This window comes from Peromyscus leucopus, chromosome 23 (assembly GCF_004664715.2).
Source record: "Peromyscus leucopus breed LL Stock chromosome 23, UCI_PerLeu_2.1, whole genome shotgun sequence".
In the NCBI taxonomy this organism is placed as follows: Eukaryota; Metazoa; Chordata; class Mammalia; order Rodentia; family Cricetidae; genus Peromyscus; species Peromyscus leucopus.
The window spans coordinates 43,081,724-43,100,976 of record NC_051082.1 but is presented as its reverse complement, the minus strand read 5'-3'; the positions used below and the strand labels follow the sequence as shown (position 1 = coordinate 43,100,976).

The window sequence follows — 19,253 nt, the reverse complement described above, 5'->3', positions numbered from 1 at the left end:
TATTAACTCAAAAAAAGTTGCCCTCCTGTATGCAAATGATAAATGGACTGAGATAGAAATCAGAGAATCATCACCCTTTACAATAGCCACAAATAATATAAAATTCCTTGGGGTAACACTAACCAAGCAAGTGAAGGACCTGTATGACAAGAACTTTAAGTCTCTAAAGAAAGAAATCAAAGATGATATCAGAAAATGGAAAGATGTCCCATGCTCATGGATAGGTAGAATTAACATAGTAAAAATGACAATCTTACCAAAAGCAATCTACAGATTCAATGCAATCCCCATCAAAATCCCAACAATTCTTAACAGACTTGGAAAGAACAATACTTAACTTTATATGGAATAACAAAAAACCTAGGAAAGCTATAAAATCCTTTTCAAGAAAACAACCTCTGGGCCATCCTGATCCCTGACTTCAAGCCCTACTATAGAGCTATAGTAATAAAAACAGGTTGGCACTGGCATAAAAACTGACACATGGATGAATGGAATTGAATTGAAGACCCTGATGTTAATACACACACCTATGAACATACAATTTTTGACAAAGAAGCCAAAACAGTACCATGGAAAAATGATAGCATCTTCAACAAATAATGCTGGCATAACTAGATGTCAACATTCAGAAGGTCAAAAATAGATCCATATCTGTCGCTATGCACAATACTGAAGCCCAAGTGGATCAATTACCTCAATGTAAATCCAGTTACACTGAACTTGATGGAAGAGAAAGTAGAAAGTAGTCTTGAACTCATTGGCACAGGAGACCACTTCTTAAATATAATACCAGTAGCACAGACACTGAGAGCAACAATTAATAAATGGGACCTCCTGAAACTGAGAAAATTTTGTAGGGCAAAGGACACAATAAGTAAGACAAAAGGAAAGCTTAAATAATGGGAAAAGTTCTTCACCAACCCCACAAGAGACAGAGAGAGGGCTGATCTCCAATATATACAAAGAATTCAAGAAAGTAGATATGAAAAATCTGAACAACTTAATTTAAAAAAAGGTCTACCGAACTGAACAGAGATTTCTTAACAGAAGAATCTCAAATGGCTGAAAGACATTTCAGGAATTGCTTGACATCCTTAGTCATATGGGAAATGCAAACCAAAATGACTCTGAGATACCATCTTACACCTGTCAGAGTGGCAGTGATCCAAATCACTGAAGACAGGTTATGTTGGAGAGGATGTGGAGAAAGAGGAACACTCCTCCACTCTTGGTGGCAATGCAAACTTGTTAGAGCCACTCTGGAAATCGGTATGGCACTTTCTCAGAAATTTGAGAATAAGTCTTCCTCAAGACCCAGCTATTCCACTCTTGGGCATATACCCGAGGAATGCTTAATCTTACCAAAAGAACACATGCTCAACTATGTTCTTATCAGCATTATTTGTAATAGAAAGAACCTGGAAACAACCTAGGTGCCCCTTAACTAAAGAATGGATAAAGAAAATGTGGCACATATACACAATGGAGTATACTCAGCGGTAAAAAACAATGACACCATGAGGTTTCAGGCATGGGTGGAACTAGCAAATATCATTCTGAGTGAAGTAACCCAGACTTAGAAGGACAAACATAGTATGGACTTACTCATATGTGGACACAATATATGAGGGAAGGGATGCCCATACTGCAACCCACAGCTACAGAGAGGCTAGCTAACAGGAAAGACTCTAGAAGGGACACTTCGATGGCCCAGTGAAGAACTGGATGAGATCTACATGAGCGGACTGTGAGTAGCAGTGGTAGTGGAGGGTGAGGAAAGGGGCATGACAACATAGGGAAATGGGATGGTTGACCTGGAACAGGGCCAAAGTTGGAGGGCAGGGAGGGAGATATCATGATAGAGGAGGATATCATGGGAATAGGAAGAGGCAGGGTGCCAGGGAGCCTCTCAGGGAAACACAAGCATGACTCCACCTGGGAGTGCTGGCATCTGGGAGTGGTAGAGAGTTCCTGGACTCGTCTACTCTGGTGAGCAGTCTAGTGAATACCCTAACCGTCATTTCAGAGCATTTGTCCAGTGCCTGATGGAGGCAGATATAGAGATCCACGGCCAGACACCAGGCTGAGCTCTGGGAATACAAACGATGGGAGACAGGAGGGATTCTGCAGGTAGGGGACGTGGAGACCATAATGGGAAGACATGTAGAGATGACCGGCCACAGAAGTGGAAGCCCAGGAACTGTGGACTAGTGGCTGTGGAGCCCCCATGAGATTGGTTTAGGCCCTCTGGATATGGAAGACAGTTGTTTGGCTCAAAATTTTTTACGGGGCATCCAGGAAGGGGAATTGGGATCCATCGCTGTTGCATTGGCAGGCTTTTGGGAGTCTGGTGACTATGGTGTGATGCCTTGCACAGCCTTGGTTCAGTGTGGAGGGGCTTGGACCTGCCTAGGCTCAATGTGCCAGGCTCTTCTGATTCCCCATGGGAGACTGTGGTTTGGAGGATTTGGGGATGTGGGGTGGCTTGGGAGGGAGGTTGAAGTGTGGGAGGAGAGAGGAGGGGGGACCTGTGGGTTGGAACATAGAATGAGTAGAAAATTTCTTAATAAAGAAAAATGAAAATAATATTTGTGTCACTATTACACCAGTATATCTTGCAGGAAGGTCCCTGTTGTAGGTTGTGAGGTTTGTAACTGGGATATTGATGATTACTTTTCTTCTCTGATACCCTCAGAATACATTCAACTACTATCTAGGTAACAATTTACCTTTTCTATGTTTGATGACAAATGTAAATCTTGTATTCTGCAATAGTTCCTTTTCATCAGGTTGTGGAGCATAACCAATAGCCTTTTGCATTACATTGTAATCTTTAGTGGTGTCAGTGGGGCCTCTTTGGCCAATATTCAACAAGGTGTAATGTAGTGAAGTTTTTCTCTGTCCCATCCAGTCCTCAAGTAAACACATAGAGGCTTATATTACGTATAAACTCTATGGCCATTAGCTCAGGCTTATTACTGATTAGTTCTTACAATTAAAACAACCCACAATTCTTATCTATGCTTAGCCACATGGCTTGGTACCTTTTCTCAGTTCTACCTTGTCATCTTGCCTCCTCTGTATCTGGCTGGTGACTCCTGACTCAACCTTCCTCTTCCCAGGATTCTCCTTGTCTGCTTATCCTGCCTATATTTCCTGCCTGACAACTGGCCAATCAGTAATTTATTTATCAGTCAATCTGAGCAACACATATTCACAGCAAACAGAACATCCCACAGCACCTCCCATTTTCTGTCTAATCAAAAAGGAATGGTTTAACTTTAACAGTAAAATTATATATAATAGAATAGTTATCAAGCAAGAATTACAGTTATAATATCTAATCTATTTTTATTTGGCAAAATTAAAGAAGATATCCTATCTATCCTCTATTTGTGAGTCTAAGGTTTAATATCTACCTTATCTCTTATCATAACCAAGGAAAACCATAATTATAACCACCTAGTCTTCAACTACATCAAAGACTTCAGAAGAATACAATATTAACTAAGTAAACAGGAAGAGCATTGTAAGCAACTTTCAAAAATCTAGAGTGTTGAGACAGCTGTCTGCCTGACTGTCATCCAAAGTTCCTCTGTAACTTTGGGGTGTCCATTTTTAGCCCACAGGCATAGAGTCTCTCATTCTTTTCTCCCTGTGTCCTATAGAATGTCTGGCAGTTTCTTCTGTGAAGCAGGAACCCTAAGGACCATCTCACCGTGCAAAGTTCAGTGGTCACCTTCTTATGGGTTCTATATGTCCAGTTGATACAACATATTATCAAGCAAGTGAAGCCAGGGCACTTTTTTCCCTGGTGTCTAACTTTTGCCACAAAGAAAGCAAACTCCAAATGAGATTCTTCAATGCCTACTATCTTCAATGATGTAGATTGGTGTTGCCAGCAGCAGACACATGTCAATGTTCAGAAAGGTCTAAGTTTTTAAAACATTTTAAATGCCATATTCTGTTGGTCTTTAAAGTGTTTAAAGATTTACCTACCTAATTGAAATATAGCTATGTATACCTAGAAAACTTAACATGACTGTAAGTTTGACTATCATAGAAGACTAATTAATAATCTGTATTTGTTAATTATCACTTACAATTTAAAAGAGCTACACAAACATAATACCTTAAACAAGAGTAGAAATATATATATATATATATATATATATATATATATATATATACAGTATAACAAAATTAACTTTAAATTTGTATCAATAAATTAAAATCTATACCACAGTAAAACATTTTAAACAAATTGCTCTTTAAAAGTAGTTTCAACAATCTATCCTTTTATCCTATCATATCTACATACTATATTTCCATATCATCTTTTACAAAGATATTGACTATGGCCAAAAACAATTTGTAACCAACGACCTAAACAAAGGCAAACATCCAAAATTTGTATTTTGGGAATGTGGGTGCAGTTTTCCAAGCTACTTCCTGCTGATATAGGGCAATATATTCTTATGGGGATACAAAGAAAGTTTTAGGATTATGGCCAAGTCCGGACTGGGTAGTCTGTGAGGCTGTAGTCTCTGAGCCAGTATCCTTGAAGTTGATTTTGGATGTTGGATGATCGGGGCCATGGTGTAATGGAAGATCTTTCAGAGGGTCTTGGCAAGCAATCCACAGGTTCTTGTCTTCAAAAGCAGAACTTCTTTTCCAAAGCAATGTATCCTTAGACACAGATTTTGAAATCAAGATATCTTTAAAATATACATATTGATTTAACTAAGCAGCTTTCACAATTAAATATCTCTCTGCAGTTAAAAATCACAAAGACAGCATAATCCAGATTCTCCATGTAATATCCATCTTTATGTGATATATTTTTTATATTACCTCTACTGTCTTTTTATTTTTTAAAACATTTTCTTTACATAACTCTCTATATTCTCTTTCCTCTCTCTTTCAAGAATATGTAATTTTTTACATAGAGTGTAAACCATTTAAAGTCTTATTTTATCTGAATCTGTCTTATTGTGAATCTATTACTTTAAACTGTAGCATTAACAGGGCTAAAATAGCAGTTCAGCTTTATAACATGGCAGAACTACATTTACAGCCAACTCTGGGAACCATGCTCATTTCTCACTCTGGGAAGCAGTGGGTATATGTTTCATGTACCCTTTCCCCTCCTCTCCTACCCCCTTCTTATTAAATCCTCCTGTTCAAGATTCTCCCATCTTTCTCTCAACATAACAATATATTCCATTTTAGCTTCCTTGGTAGACCTTCTTCTTCCCATTACTTCCTTTATACATACCTAACTTTCGAAGTCATGCTGAATGTAGCACATGTATCAAAGGATTAAGAGCTAACATCTCCATAGAAGGTTTCTCTTTGCTTTGTTTTGTTTCTCTTTTGTTTTATCATGTTTCTATTTGCTTGGGGGGGTGTCTAGTTTTCTTTGCTCAGAATGATTTTTTTCCAAGCTCCATTCCTTCTCCCATGCATTTCCTTTTTCGTAGTTGTTGAATACTATTTAATTGGGTAAATACAGCATATGTTCATTATGTGTTCATAAGTGACAGACAACTATGGTGTGTTCAATTTCTGGCTATTTTGAATAGAATAACAAGGAACATGGATGAGCAAGTATCCTTGTAGTAGGATGTAGAGTCCTTTGGGCATATGCTCACTAGTATAGCAGGATCATGAGGTATGTCAATTGACAGCTTCCTTGGGAATCATCCTATGGTTTCCACAGTGCTTATACATGTTTGCACTCCAATTTGCAGTGAATATGTGGTCCCAATTCCTTGTATTCTCATCAGCTTATGCTGTCATTAGTTTTATTATTTTAATAATCTTTGGCATTCTGATTGGTATAAAAGGAAATCTCAAAGTTGTTTTGATTAGCATTTCCCCTATGACTAGGGATGTTGACCATTTCCTTAAGTGTTTCTCAGCTAATGTGTTTCATCTTTCAAGAATTCTATGCTAACTCAGTAGTGGTGGCACATTTAATCTCAGCCATTGATTTGAGGACAGCCTAGTCTACAAAGTGAGTTCCAAGACAGCTAGGGCTAGATAGAGAAATACAGGCTTGAAAAAAAACAAACCAAAAAACTCCATGATTATTTCTGTACCCCATTAGGTTACTTATTTTACAGAGCTAAACAGAGAATTCTCATTAGAAGAACAGAAACAGCTGAAAGACATTTAAGAAATTGCTCAACATCCTTAATCATCAGGGGAATGCAAATCAAAGCAACTTCATTTTCAAATTTTTACATTACATGTATTCTAGATACCAATGGCTTATCTTCTATATAATTGATTTAAAAATGACCTATTCTGTAGAGTGCATTTTTGTTTGGTTGATGGTGTCCTTTGTCCTATGGAATCTTTTTAGCTTCATGGGGTTCATTTTTTAATCTTTGCCCTTAAAATCCTGTGCTATTGCTGAAGTGTTCAGTAGTAACTTTGAAGCTAATGAATTCAAATCTCCACTTTCTCTTCTCCACTTTCTCTTTTTTTCATATTCAGTGTTATGTTTATGTTGTGGTCCTTTTCATTATGAGTGGAGTTGTATGCAGAGAATTAAATGTGAATGTAATTTCATTGTTCTTCATGCAGTCATCCAGTTTGATCAGCAATGACAGAATGTCTTTTACTTCTGCTATACCTATACATGTTTGAGGTTACCATCTTTCTCTGGTGTCTGGCGTGTTGTGAATTGATATGGAGAGAACTCAACTGCTTGCAATGTAGTGTATATATCTCATCACAATATCTCATTCTACTGGTATTTTTACTGTGGATTATTATGAAGATTAGTTCCTCCTAAGTTTTACTGTTTAACTGAAGTGGTGATTTTATTCAATAATAGTATTAGTTTAAATAGGATTGTGATGATGATGGTGTCTAATATGTATACTAAGGAATTATGATTGAGGTTAGTTTAGTACAAAATTAACATAGGTAAATGTAGGATAAAATGTTGCCCTTGCCTCTAATAAAGCAGAGGCTGCATGGGGATAAAAAATAAAACAAGAAAGTGTCACACAGTTAGAAAACATGAGTTTCTATTGAAAAGTCCTATAGACTTTGGCTTAGGTTAATGATTAAAAAACAAATGAGTTCCAGGAGCCAGGTTGGATGGAATTCTTTTAACCCTAATGTTGGGAATGTATTCTGGGGTTTTGTTGTGCATCATACACGAAACAAAGCTTTAGAATGCCTTCAGGTAGATTAAGATATTGTGATGACAGCTTGGAGGTTTGGGATCTAAAACAGAGCAGCCCAGTTATTATTAGCTGATGTACTTTCCTTGTGAGGATTAGTTGGTGATCAAAGGTGATGATTAATTTCTTCTACCCATTTCTGCTCCCACTCTGCTGATATAGAAAGCTATTGATGAGTAGATACGTACCTTAAAAATTTAAGTAAGGCTGATCAATTATTTTTCATGGGTTAAAACTTTAGTTTTTCATTCTGTTACAATTCCTTATAACAATGACTTTCAAGATAAATAATAAAATGATTAGTTCTTTCTTTGCAACTGCAAAATGTAGCTTGCCAGTAAAAACTTGCTGAGAAAAATACCTTGCTTCCTTCCACTCTATAACAAATTGCTTGTGTATTAATTTATCTGGGTTCATGAGAATAATTTTATTCACTTGTGTTATGTAAAATGTTTAATCATGTTAGGGATATGGATAACACGCTGCTTTTGACTTTTATTCACTGCAATCATTCACTTGAAAAATAAATGTAACTGCAATGTAATTTTGATATTTCCTAAAGATTAATGTTGGGGTATATAAGGTGTAGATGAAAAGTAAAAAGACAATACAGAATCAGAATAAAAAAGAAGAAAAAGGTCTGAAGGAAACCTTTGAGAGAATGTGTAAGTATTTTTCCCTTACCACCTCAGATAAAATAAGTCATAGTATGCCAAGTCTTTTGATTTCCTTTGAGCCCTTTCCTGCTAGAAGCCAGTATCAAAGGCAGCAATATTTGTCTTAAGAGTTGTTTTTCTTTTTTTAGATTTAACATTCTTTGACTCATGAATCTACTTCTTTTATCATATCTTCAATGCCTGAGGTTCTTTCTTCCATCTCTTCTGTTCTATTGGTGATCCCTGTGTCTGTAGTAGCTGCTCACTTACCCAGATTTTCCATTTCCTGAATTCCCTCAGTTTGTGTTTTCTTTATTGCTTCTATTTTAATTTTCATGTCATGAATACTTTCCTTCACCTTTTATTTGTTTTATTTTTGCTTTCTTGACATTCTTTATGGGATTTGTAGATTTCCTCTAATTTGATTATCTTTTCCTTGATTTCTTTAATGGAGTTTTACATTTCATCTTTAAGGACAGAGATCATCTTTATGAAGTTGTTTTTAAGGATGTTTTCTTTCTTGTACTTCTGATGTGTTGGAATGTACAGGCCTTTTTGTCAATAGATAGCTGGTCTCTGGTATTACCATATTACCCTGTCTGTTGTTGATTGTATCATAATACTGACATTTATTCATCTGGGTTTGGGTTGATTAGTTCTAGTACCTGATTTCTGAGTTTGTCTTTGTTAGGTGAGTATTTTGTACCTTAGTCTCTGTCTCCTTTGGTTTTCTAGTCTTTGAGACCTGGATTTCTGGTCTATTTGGGAGGTTCTGTCCAAATGTCAGTCTTTTGTGATTAGCTTGTCATTTGCTGCAGCAGGAGTCTCTGTTCTGATTGGTGTAGTGTGGACCTGTTCTTCTGACTGGTGTGGCCTGAACCTGAGCAGCTGAATTCTGTTCAAGCTGCTATGGTGTGTGCCAATTCTGAATAGTTTGGATTATACTAGAGTAGAGAAAGACCAGTAGAGTTGGGAGCAGGGCCCAGTATGCAAGCAATGATGAGCTGGGATGTCATTGGCTGTGGGAGGGTTGTGGAATACAGAATCTAGGGAGTGTGGTTTCACCCACAGGTGGGTCACTCATTGGTACTGAATGGTGTATCCTGCCTCAGAGTGGTGAAAATCCATTGGCTCTGTATAAATAAAATGCTGTATATCCCTCTGTATAAATAAAATGCTGATTGGCCAGTAGCCAGGCAGGACAAGCAGAGAAGAGAATTCTGGGACCGGGAAGGCTGAGTCAGGAGACACTGCCATCTGCTGCCATGAGTACCAACATATAAGATACTGGTAAGCCACAAGCCATGTGGCAAGGTATAGATGTATAGAAATGGGTTAATTTAAGATATAAGAACTAGATAGCTAGAAGCCCAAGCCATTAGGCCAAACAGTTTAAATAATGTAAGAGTCTGCTGTTTACTTTATAAGTGGGATGTGGTACTGCAGGGGCTTGGTGAGTCCCAAAGAGAAACTCTCCAGCTACAAATGGTGCCCAACTGGTTGGCAAGAGTTTCCACCTAAAACCAGAGAAAACAGATTCTAAAATGGAGCTAAAAACAGCTTCCTACTTGCCTCCCTCAAGTTAGCATCAGCCTGTGTGTTTGAGCTACTATGACAGGTTCCTGGAATGCTTGTTTGACCAGCAGTATTTTGGGAATGAGGCATCTACAAGCAGCACATTATGCTGAGTGGTGGAAATAGTCTTTGATAGTACAAAAAAAAATGGTTTCTGGGCTATATGCTGCTTTGATAGACCCACTGTTTCTAAGAGTTGATGGCTCCCACAGTTGGTGGGAAATGTACCACAGCAATTTTGGGAAGCTGAGGTGGGTGGAGCCACCACCCAAAGCTGCTATTTTAGCCATAGTAATGCTGCAGTTTAAAACAATAGATTCACAATAAGACAGATTCAGATGGAAAAAGACTTTAAATGCCTTACAATGTGTATAAAAATGTACATAGGCTTAAAAGAAAGAGAAAAAGAAATATATACAGTAATATAAAGAAATAGGTAGTTTTTACAAATTGAATCTTTAAAGAGACAGTAAAGGTAGTATAAAAATAAGCCAAATAAAGATGGATATTACACAGAGAATCTGGATATGTTGTCTTTGGGATTTTTAACTGCAGAAAAACATCTGATCATAAAAGCTGTTGAGTTAAGCCAATATGTATATTTTAAAGGTACCTTGACTTGAAAATTTGGATCTAAGGATATATTGCTTTGGAAAGGAGGCTCTGCTTTTGTTTCCACAGAAAGCCAGAGGCTATGGATTTGTTCCAGATTAACAACAGATTAACCTGTTCCATCAGGTTTGACCAGCCAAGACCCCCTGAAAGGTCTCCGATGTCACCATGGCACAGATGATCCAACATCCACAATGATTTCAAGGCAATTGGCTCAGACAATACACCCTCATGGACTACTCCACAATCCTAAAATTTTCTTTATGTCCCCGTAAGATACAGTGCACCCACCCAGCAGGAAGTAGTAAGAGAAGCAATGCCTAAATTCCCAAATATACCAAGATTGCTTTGGGGATGGAATTGACTCACTCCTTCTCTAAACCTAAGTGCATTACTAAAAGAAAAGGTTAAAAGATTCTTGTGTCCCATATTAGAAGAGCCCTCTGGTGTGGGACAGAGAAAAACCAATATTTTTATTTAAAGTAGGTTGATTATATATACAATTTCTTTCTAAAGGAGAAAAGGGGATAGTTTAGATATGATAAGATTAAAGGGTAGATTATTGAACCTACTTTTAAAGAGCAACTTGTTTAAAAATGTTTTACATTGCTATGGATTTTAGTTTATTGATACAAATTTAAAGTTAGTTTTGTTATACTGTACGTGTGTTTTTACTCTTGTTTAAGGTATTATGTTTATACAACTCATTTAAATTGTAATGTAACAATTAGTCTTCTATGAGAGTCAAACTTATAGTCATGTTAACTTTTCTAGATATACATAGATATATTTCAGATAGATAGGTAATCTTCAAATACTTCAAAGACTTACAGAATATGGCATTTAAAATGTTTTAAATATTTAGACTTTATGAACAATGAAACATGTCTGCTCCTGGCAGCACTGATTTACTTCAGAGAGGAGGATGAGCATTGAAGACACTCCATATGGAGTTTATCTTCACCTTGGCAAAAATAGCCATTTGGACAAGAAACTGTTCTTGCCTGGACTGCTGGATCAACTGGACATGCAAGACCCATAGGAAGGTTACCACTGAATTTGCTTGGCAAAATGGTCCTTCAGGTTCCTGCTTCACAGAGGAAACTGACAGGCATTCTATAGGACACGGAGAAAAGTGGCTGAGAGGCTCTAGGCCTGTGGGCTGAAGACAGATGCCCCAACTTTACAAAAGAACTTTGAATGACTGTCCAGGCTGCCAGCTGTCTCTGTCTACTTTCTCAAGACTCCTGAAAGTTGCTTGAGTCCTTCTCCTATTTCACAGATAATATTATACCCTTCTGAGGTCTTTGATGTAGTTGAAGACTAGATAGTTATAATTTTCTTAGTTATGATAAGAGATAAGTTAGATATGAAACCTTAAACTCACAAATATAGGAGAGATAGAATAACTTCTTTAATTTTGCCAAATACAAATAGAATACGTTATAAATTGACTAGATATTGTAACTGTACTTCTTGCTTGATAATTGTTTTGTAATATGTAATTTTACTATGTGAAAGTTAAAACCTCCCTTTTTGAAAAAAAAGGAAAGGGGAAGTGCTGCGGATATTGCCCTGTATTAATAAAATGATGATTGGTCAGTAGCCAGGCAGGAAGTATAGGCAGGACAAGCAGAGAAGAGAATTCTGGGAACCAGAAGTTTGAGTCAGGAGGCTCTGCCAGCCAATGCCATGAGTACCAACATGTAAGATATTGGTAAGCCACAAGCCATGTGGCAAGGTATAAATTTATATAAATGGGTTAATTTAAGTTGTAAGAAGTATATAGTTAGAAGCCCGAGCCATTAGGCCAAACAGTTTAAACAATATAAGTCTGTTTATTTTATAAGTGGGCTGCAGGTCTGCAGGGGCTTGGCAGGGTCCAGAGAGAAGCTCTCCAGCTACACATTAAGATTTTGGGGAAGGGCCAGGCAGCAGGGCCAGAAGCAAGCTGTGATGGTAGCCTTGGCATAAGCAAGGGTCCTAGTGTGCAGAATCTAAGGAGGATTTCAGCTCCACTGAGAAGTGAGTCACTCATTAGTTCTGCCTGTTGTGGCCAGCTATAGTTCTGGCTGGTGTGGCAGAAGTTCCAGTATTATCTATTGTTAATAGAGTTTAATATTTGATGCACATAAAATCTTGCATGTGGGTCCATTCACTGGAGTGCAGTTAGTTCACCAGTCAGTGATTACCATTAAGACAACTGATTCTTCTTAACTAGAAGGCAATCAACTGCCCTTAGTTCTATTAGAGGTCATTACTTGTGGATTCCTTTTTCATCTATGCCAGAATGTTTGCTGTTTTGAACTTGATTAGATCATATGCAGGCAACCATAATTTCTACAAGTTCAGCAGTGCAACCATCCTATCATATACAGAAGACACTGTTTTACTCTAGTGACATGTCAATTACATTTTTAAATCTGCCACCTTATGTAAAAAGTACACATAAAAGAGGCTAAAGAATTTGTAAGATAAGACATTGTTGCTGATTTTAAGAAAACAATGTTCTCCACACACAAGGCAGATGCTCATAGACATCCACAATCTCAAGGAAAAATAAAGTGTGTGTGGATAGAAACCTTGTTTCCACTATTTGCTGAGGAGGTAGCTCTTGGAAAGGCAGTCTATTTTCTTTAATGGTATGACCTTTCATAGGTAAACCAAACTCCAGGCCAGGCTCCACACCTAAGAGAAGTTATATAACAGAAAATTAATTTGACTTATTTAAAAATGAGAGACATTGAGAGAAACAGAGGAAGAATACAAAATTGAGTGGGTAAGGATGTGTACATAGATCTGGGATGAATTGTGGTGAGGGGATGAGGTGAGCAGGAGAGGAGAGGTGGTGAAGGTGACAAAAATGGTTTCTCAAAGACTTAATAAAACTGTTTAAAAGTTAATTTTTAAATATTTAGAATAGTTTAAAAATGTAATCCCAAGATCTACAAAATAGCTACAGATCACTTTTTATATTTTTATTGAGGGTTTTAAATATACAAAGTTCCTTTCAGGCACCATTTTAGCTATTGGAAAGAATAAAATTAGGTGATAAAGGAAGTAGGGGATGCTTTTATATATACAGAGAAAAACAGCAAGAAGTGTATGTGGTAGTTAACAGGTTACTATTAACTTAATAGGGTGAAGGCAGTCTGGAGATACCATCACTAGAATACAGGAGTAAACTGCACAGAGAAAAGCTAGGAAAACTTCTTGACTTGGAAGAGATTTGATTGATTTGAACTTGCAGGATGAAAGGTGAGAGGTGGCTCAGCAGTTTAAGAGCACTGACTGCTCTTCCAGAGGACCCAGCTTCAATTCCCAGGCCTTCCGTTTTTTAATTATGTCAGGATAAGAAAAAAGATAAAGAAAAAGAAGAATGAACTTGTAGGATGAGAAATAATGATGAATGAGGAAGGGAAGAAAATACATGGACTTATTATAAAAATGTAAATGGGTACCTTTTTAATCTACACCAGAGTTACTAAAATGTAGGGATAGTTGAGTAAAATGGCCCAACAAAAGAGTCCTTCATATGCATAAATAATGAATTAAGTCAGTGATTTGGGCTACACCTATATTTGGAAACCACTGTGGAGCTTTTCAAGCCACACTACTGCTGAAGGATATTGCATTATCTGAGAGGATACCAGGATTGTAAGGTATTCACTATACCTCTTGGACATAAGGCATGTCCACATACATAGTTAATATGAAAAACTATTTAAAATATGATCTGTGTATAGTGTATACAGTGTATACATATATGAATATGCTTAGTACAAATGGAGGGTTTTTGTAGAATATATATATATATATATATATATATATATATAATATAGATTATTATATATATATAAATTGAAAAGAAAAAATGGCTCAATTTCCAGGATATCACACACTATCACATAAGGCAACCTGCACTGATTCTACCTGACCATAGCATATATTCTTAGACATAAACTGCTTCATATCTGAAGGGCCCTAGAGTTCACACATGGCTTTTTAAAATATATTCACTCCCCAGTTCATGAAAAGGTGATGAATAATAAAATTACATGCAAAAAAGAATATTTTCTGCCTCACTTATGTTTCTTCACACAGTAGCAGGGAGAAGTTCTGCAGGGTTTTGACTACATACAGCAAGCTATGCTAATCAAAGTTAAACCAAATGCCAATACATTGTCAGGGACTATAGCCAAATTTCTAAATGGTCTTATATATATAAAAAAAACATGGAGGCAAATAGAGGAATGAAAGCCTTAGAGATCAGGGAAAGAGGGAAAGCCACCAGCTAATCTTACCTCACCAACTGTGCAGCTTCCAAATATGCGTGACTTCCTGTATACCAGGCTTTATATGCCTTACTTTTCTGCCCTCTTATTTGCTCTCTTAACCCAGCTAACTCACTTGCTCTTTCTACACAGCTCTGTCACTTTCTGTCTGTACAGACATCTAGGTCTAGGGTTGGCACTGGGATTAAAGGCGTGTGTCACCACACTTGGCTCTGTTCCCTAGTGTGGCCTTGAACACACAGAGATCCTGCCTGCTAAGTGATAGGATTAACGGCATGTGCTACCACTGCCTGACCTCGTTACTTAAAATGGTTTGCTGTTTCCTATGATCTCTCGGCAAACTTTATTAAAGCACAAATGAAGCATTACCATATCTCAACACAAATAAAATATCACCACATGTGACCATTTACAATAGGCAGGGATATGTAAAGATTGATTATACCTATATTCTCCTGGCATAACCTGGTGTCACAATTGATAAAGAACATAAATAATGAAACATGAAGCACACAGGAGAGACATATTTGCAGTTTTCACTTAAACTTCCAACCAAAATCATACAAGGGTACTTTTGAGTTTACTTTTCCAATCATAGTATGGTTAATTCATTAGGAGATTTGGAGGTTAAGCTTCTTTCTACACCTTTACATCAAAGGAACTCCCACTGTTAATAAGATGAGGTGGTGAATGCACATTGAAAACAAATGTGCCTTTAAATTTTAAATATTAAAGATGTTGTGTGTTCTCAGTGTGAAAACATCACAGAAATTAGCATGAAAGAGGAAAAAGAAATTAGCCTTCATATTTAAGTTAAGTGTTCCTTGGGGAAGAAGAAGATGTGTGTTACTAATGAAACATTTGTACGCCATTCCCATCTCTCCTCTCCTTTCTTTCTATCCTTCTCATTTCAATCTGGTCTTCCTCATCTTATTTCTCTTCTTCATCATCTTCTTCTTTCTGAGCCTCCTTTTTGTCCATATTTAGCTTTTCCACAAAATCTTTTACTTTCTATATCTCTTCCAAAGAGTAATCAAGTGAAACTTGTCTTCAACAGTTTCCCTCACTGACTCTCTTCTCAATCTTCTCCATTAGGTCAAAACATACTAAAATTAGAGAATTATGTCTAATTAAAATTTTATTTCTCATTATATAAAATGTTATATAAAAATTTTGATTCTGGGAATGTTGCTGAGAAATCATAACTATCTGTTCTTTGAGACATACTATGGATCAGGAAAGATTCTGAAATATTTATTAACTGTTATTCTGTAGAACAGATGTTGAGTCAGGGGAAGAATGTTGTGGTGAGTAGTTGGAAGTTTTCCTTTGTGGTGTCTATCCAAATGGCAAAGAAGATACATGAGAGAAACATTATAACTCTTCTGTAGACTGCTAATATAGATTGTGTTTGATTATATCCTCAACATTTTTTTTGACTTTTCCATTTCTTGCATCCTGCTTTAGTGACTGAAGCCCACTGAGCCTACACTTTCTAAGCATAATGAGCATTTTCTGAGTTTATAGTTTTGAAGCAAAAGGAGGTTGAAGTGGTGGATATATAGAGGAAATACAGAAGTCTCCTAGCCAGAGAACAGGAATTGGTCAATTCTATTCAACTCCTCTAATAAGCACAGTATGTAGACTGTCCATCAACAGCAGAGACAAATAGATAAGAACACAAAGTCTCTGGCATCAAGAACCTTATTTAAAGGAACTGCTAGATGTCTAAATTTTTTAAAGAATTTTTTTCATTCATTATACATGCCAATCAAAGATTTCCTTCTTTCCCTCCTGATTCAACTGTCACTATATTAAATTAACATTTAAATATAAGTAGCATTATCTGGAACAAACAGGTTATTTTTAGGAATAATATATATATATATATATATATATATATATATATATATATATATATATACTGCAATAATGATTGATGGAAAGAATGGCTATGAATGTAAAGAAGACTAGAGAGGTAATTCGGAAGGTTAGGTGGGAGGAAAAGAAAGGAAAAAATCAAATTAAATTATAATTTCAAACATATAAAAATAAAGACAAATATCATTTTGTATTTTTATTCCTAGTACAATAATTGCAAACTATTAACTCTTTTCATGCAGCATACAGTGCCCACAGGCAGGTTATGTCTCTCCATTAACACAAAACCCTGATCCAGATTCAGGAAGGATGAAAATCTCAATTTTCTAGAGAGTAGATAGGCAAAGCCAGTAGTCACCCAGTGGATGAGGGTGAGGATGTTGGCCTCATACCACAGGCAGGAATGAGAAGTTTTATTCTCATTTATTCTCAGTGACGGTGTTTGAACCACAAAAGAGGAGCCCTTTTATGCCTTCCACATGCACCAATGAGTATGGAAATGACTCTTAAATTTTATGATGTGTTCAGAGAGTTCTTGTGACAGACAATATGACAACCTCAAAGAAATATATACTTAACCACTTAAATATGGTATTGATTTAATAATCATGGTCATTGTGCTTTCTCTCTCTCTCTGACACACATGTGCACATGCACACACACACACACACACACACATACACAGTCATACATTTTATCATAAAATAGTGTTTATATGTTACTAAAATCAGTCAACATTTCCAAAAACAGGAGAACCCTGATATTAAAAATTTAAATACATATGCACATACAGAAATGTGTCCACTAATATTACCATATTAATTGTATATGTGCTAAGGTTTTAAGACTTTGAAGTAAAATTAAAAATTGTAGTAAAGTCATATTTTTCTGGATTAAAATACCTGAAGTTTGTGCAATAATTATTGCTTTGTAATACAATTTTATAATCAAACATCGACGCAACATAACAAATTCATACCTATGTGGTTACCAGTAAGAGACATCTTACCATACATTCCTCATTCTGAATCGGTTGTACTCTTCAGTGTCCTCATACCTTTCAGGACAGAAATCCTCAGGCTCTAGTGTTGATGTAACCAACCGTCTTATTAAATAAGAAACACAGAAACAATGTAAAAGAGAAAGCCGAGAGGTCAGAGCTCAGAGCTAAAATCTCACCCTTCCTCCTGCTGTCCCAGCTTCGCGAAAAGAGACCTACTTCCTGTCGGTTCGTTTTTTTATAGTATGTTGTTCTGCCTTCTCATTGGTTGTAAACCCAAACACATGACTGCCTCGTCACTGTCTGAATGTACAGCCCCCTAGGTCTTAAACGTATATGTCTCGAATGCTGACTGTATCCCTGAACACACAGAGATCTTATGGGATTAAAGGCGTGTGCCACCACCGCCACACTCTTGCTATGGCTCTAATAGCTCTGACCCTGAACACACAGATATCTATGGGATTAAAGGCATGTGCCACCACCGCCACACTCTTGCTATGGCTCTAATAGCTCTGACCCCCAGACAACTTTATTTATTAACATACAATCAAAATAATAATTCTGTACAATTAGATTACCACCACACTCTAGGCAGTTCTTTGGATCTCAGTGAAGAGTGAACATAGGTATGATCACCATCATTCCTTTGTGAATGAACACACCATTTATTTTGACATATTTCTTACTTATTCTGTTAACCCCATTAGCAAATGGATATAAATTCACCACCATGTCCAGATATTCCATCTCTATCAAGACTTCATAAGTGGCAGGTGTCTGGGAAGAGAAAAAGAGATTTTGATGAGTTAAGATTTGAAATTAACTTTTATGTCCATATATACACCACTATTAAGTCATTAGAAAATCCACATTTCACCAAGATTAATGAGTGGATTTATCATCATAGGTCATGTTCACAACAGTCCTGTGTTTTGACTTGCTAAAATAGTGCTGAAACTTATGGTGAAGAGAATATGGGAGACTATCTTGACAAGCCCATATCAAGACACAAATACTCAGTTTTCATTTGCACTGTTTTCCTTTTCACATTATAAAAATGGTCTTAATGCCAATCACACTGAACATAAATCAGTTGCCAAGAAGGAAAAAATTTATAGAGAGATGATAAGCCCAGAGAAAATAAATACAGTGTGGAATATTACATTTCATCTATTTTTAAATCCCAGATCAAGCCTTTCAATCTACAATTCATGTTAGGTAAAACTTTTGATTCAATTATATTACTATAGGTAAGCTGTCTGAATATCAATGCTGCATTAAACACAAATAGTATATGAAATTGATAGTGAATAACAAGAACTATTCCCTTTAAAACTCCAGGTGGTACAATAAGGTAATAATGGATACTACCTGAGCAAAACTATTCCATTCTAGTTAGAGGTCCCCCCAGGTCCATGCTCAGCTGTGGCAAGAGTCTTCCTGTTGTTGTCTTAGATGCTGTCATCCTTAGCTTTATCTATTTCATACAGCCTAGGGTCATCTGACAAGGAGATGTCAACTGAAGGATGAGGGATTACTAGATCAGATTGGTTTGTGAACATTTGGGAATGGCTCATCCAGGCTGTTATTTGATTAGCAGGGTCAAGCCCACAGTAAGTAGATCTATTTCTGGGCAGGTTATCTCTAAGCTACATGAGACCAGCTTTATAGCACGGGTCAGGGAGTGATCCATTTAGAAACCAGCATCCTCAGTTGTCCCTCTTGCTCTCCTGTGACTCTGAGTCAGTGCTGTGGTCAGAAGTAGTGCTGTCGAGTGGCAAGCAGCCCTGCCTACAAGTTCCTCTCTTGAGATCCTAGTGAGATAGACGGTCATCAGATAATGTCAGATGAAGTAAATCCTTTACTCTCCATAGTTGCTTTTAAACATTGTATTGGTCACAGTAACAGAATGAAATAAGAATGTGGGGGTGAGTATGAGGTCTGAAGTGTATATCTCACTGACAATACATGACAGTCACATAATCCCAGTTCCTCAAACCCCACAAAACCAAATTTTGGTCACAGA

The 19,253-nt window shown here is 36.8% G+C and overlaps 1 protein-coding gene across 3 annotated transcripts in view; it reads right to left on the bottom strand.

Moving 5' to 3' along the window:
- The window catches only part of LOC114684379 (cytochrome P450 3A13-like), a 99,651-nt gene extending 80,957 nt beyond the window's left edge, over positions 1-18,694 (bottom strand). Inside the window, exons 1-3 of one of the 3 annotated variants that reach the window (XM_037198474.1) lie at positions 18,599-18,694; positions 17,954-18,004; positions 17,234-17,329 (exon numbers count right to left, since the gene is read on the bottom strand). Coding sequence is in view for 1 of the 3 variants with exons in the window: in XM_037198476.1 (XP_037054371.1) it covers positions 17,234-17,247 (14 nt within the window). In the remaining 2 variants the exon portion in view is untranslated. Of the gene's footprint in view, positions 1-17,233; positions 17,392-17,953; positions 18,005-18,598 lie in introns of those variants that run through there. The other 2 variants (XM_037198473.1, XM_037198476.1) reach the window with 2 other exon arrangements.
- Between the last annotated feature and the right edge of the window lie 559 nt (positions 18,695-19,253).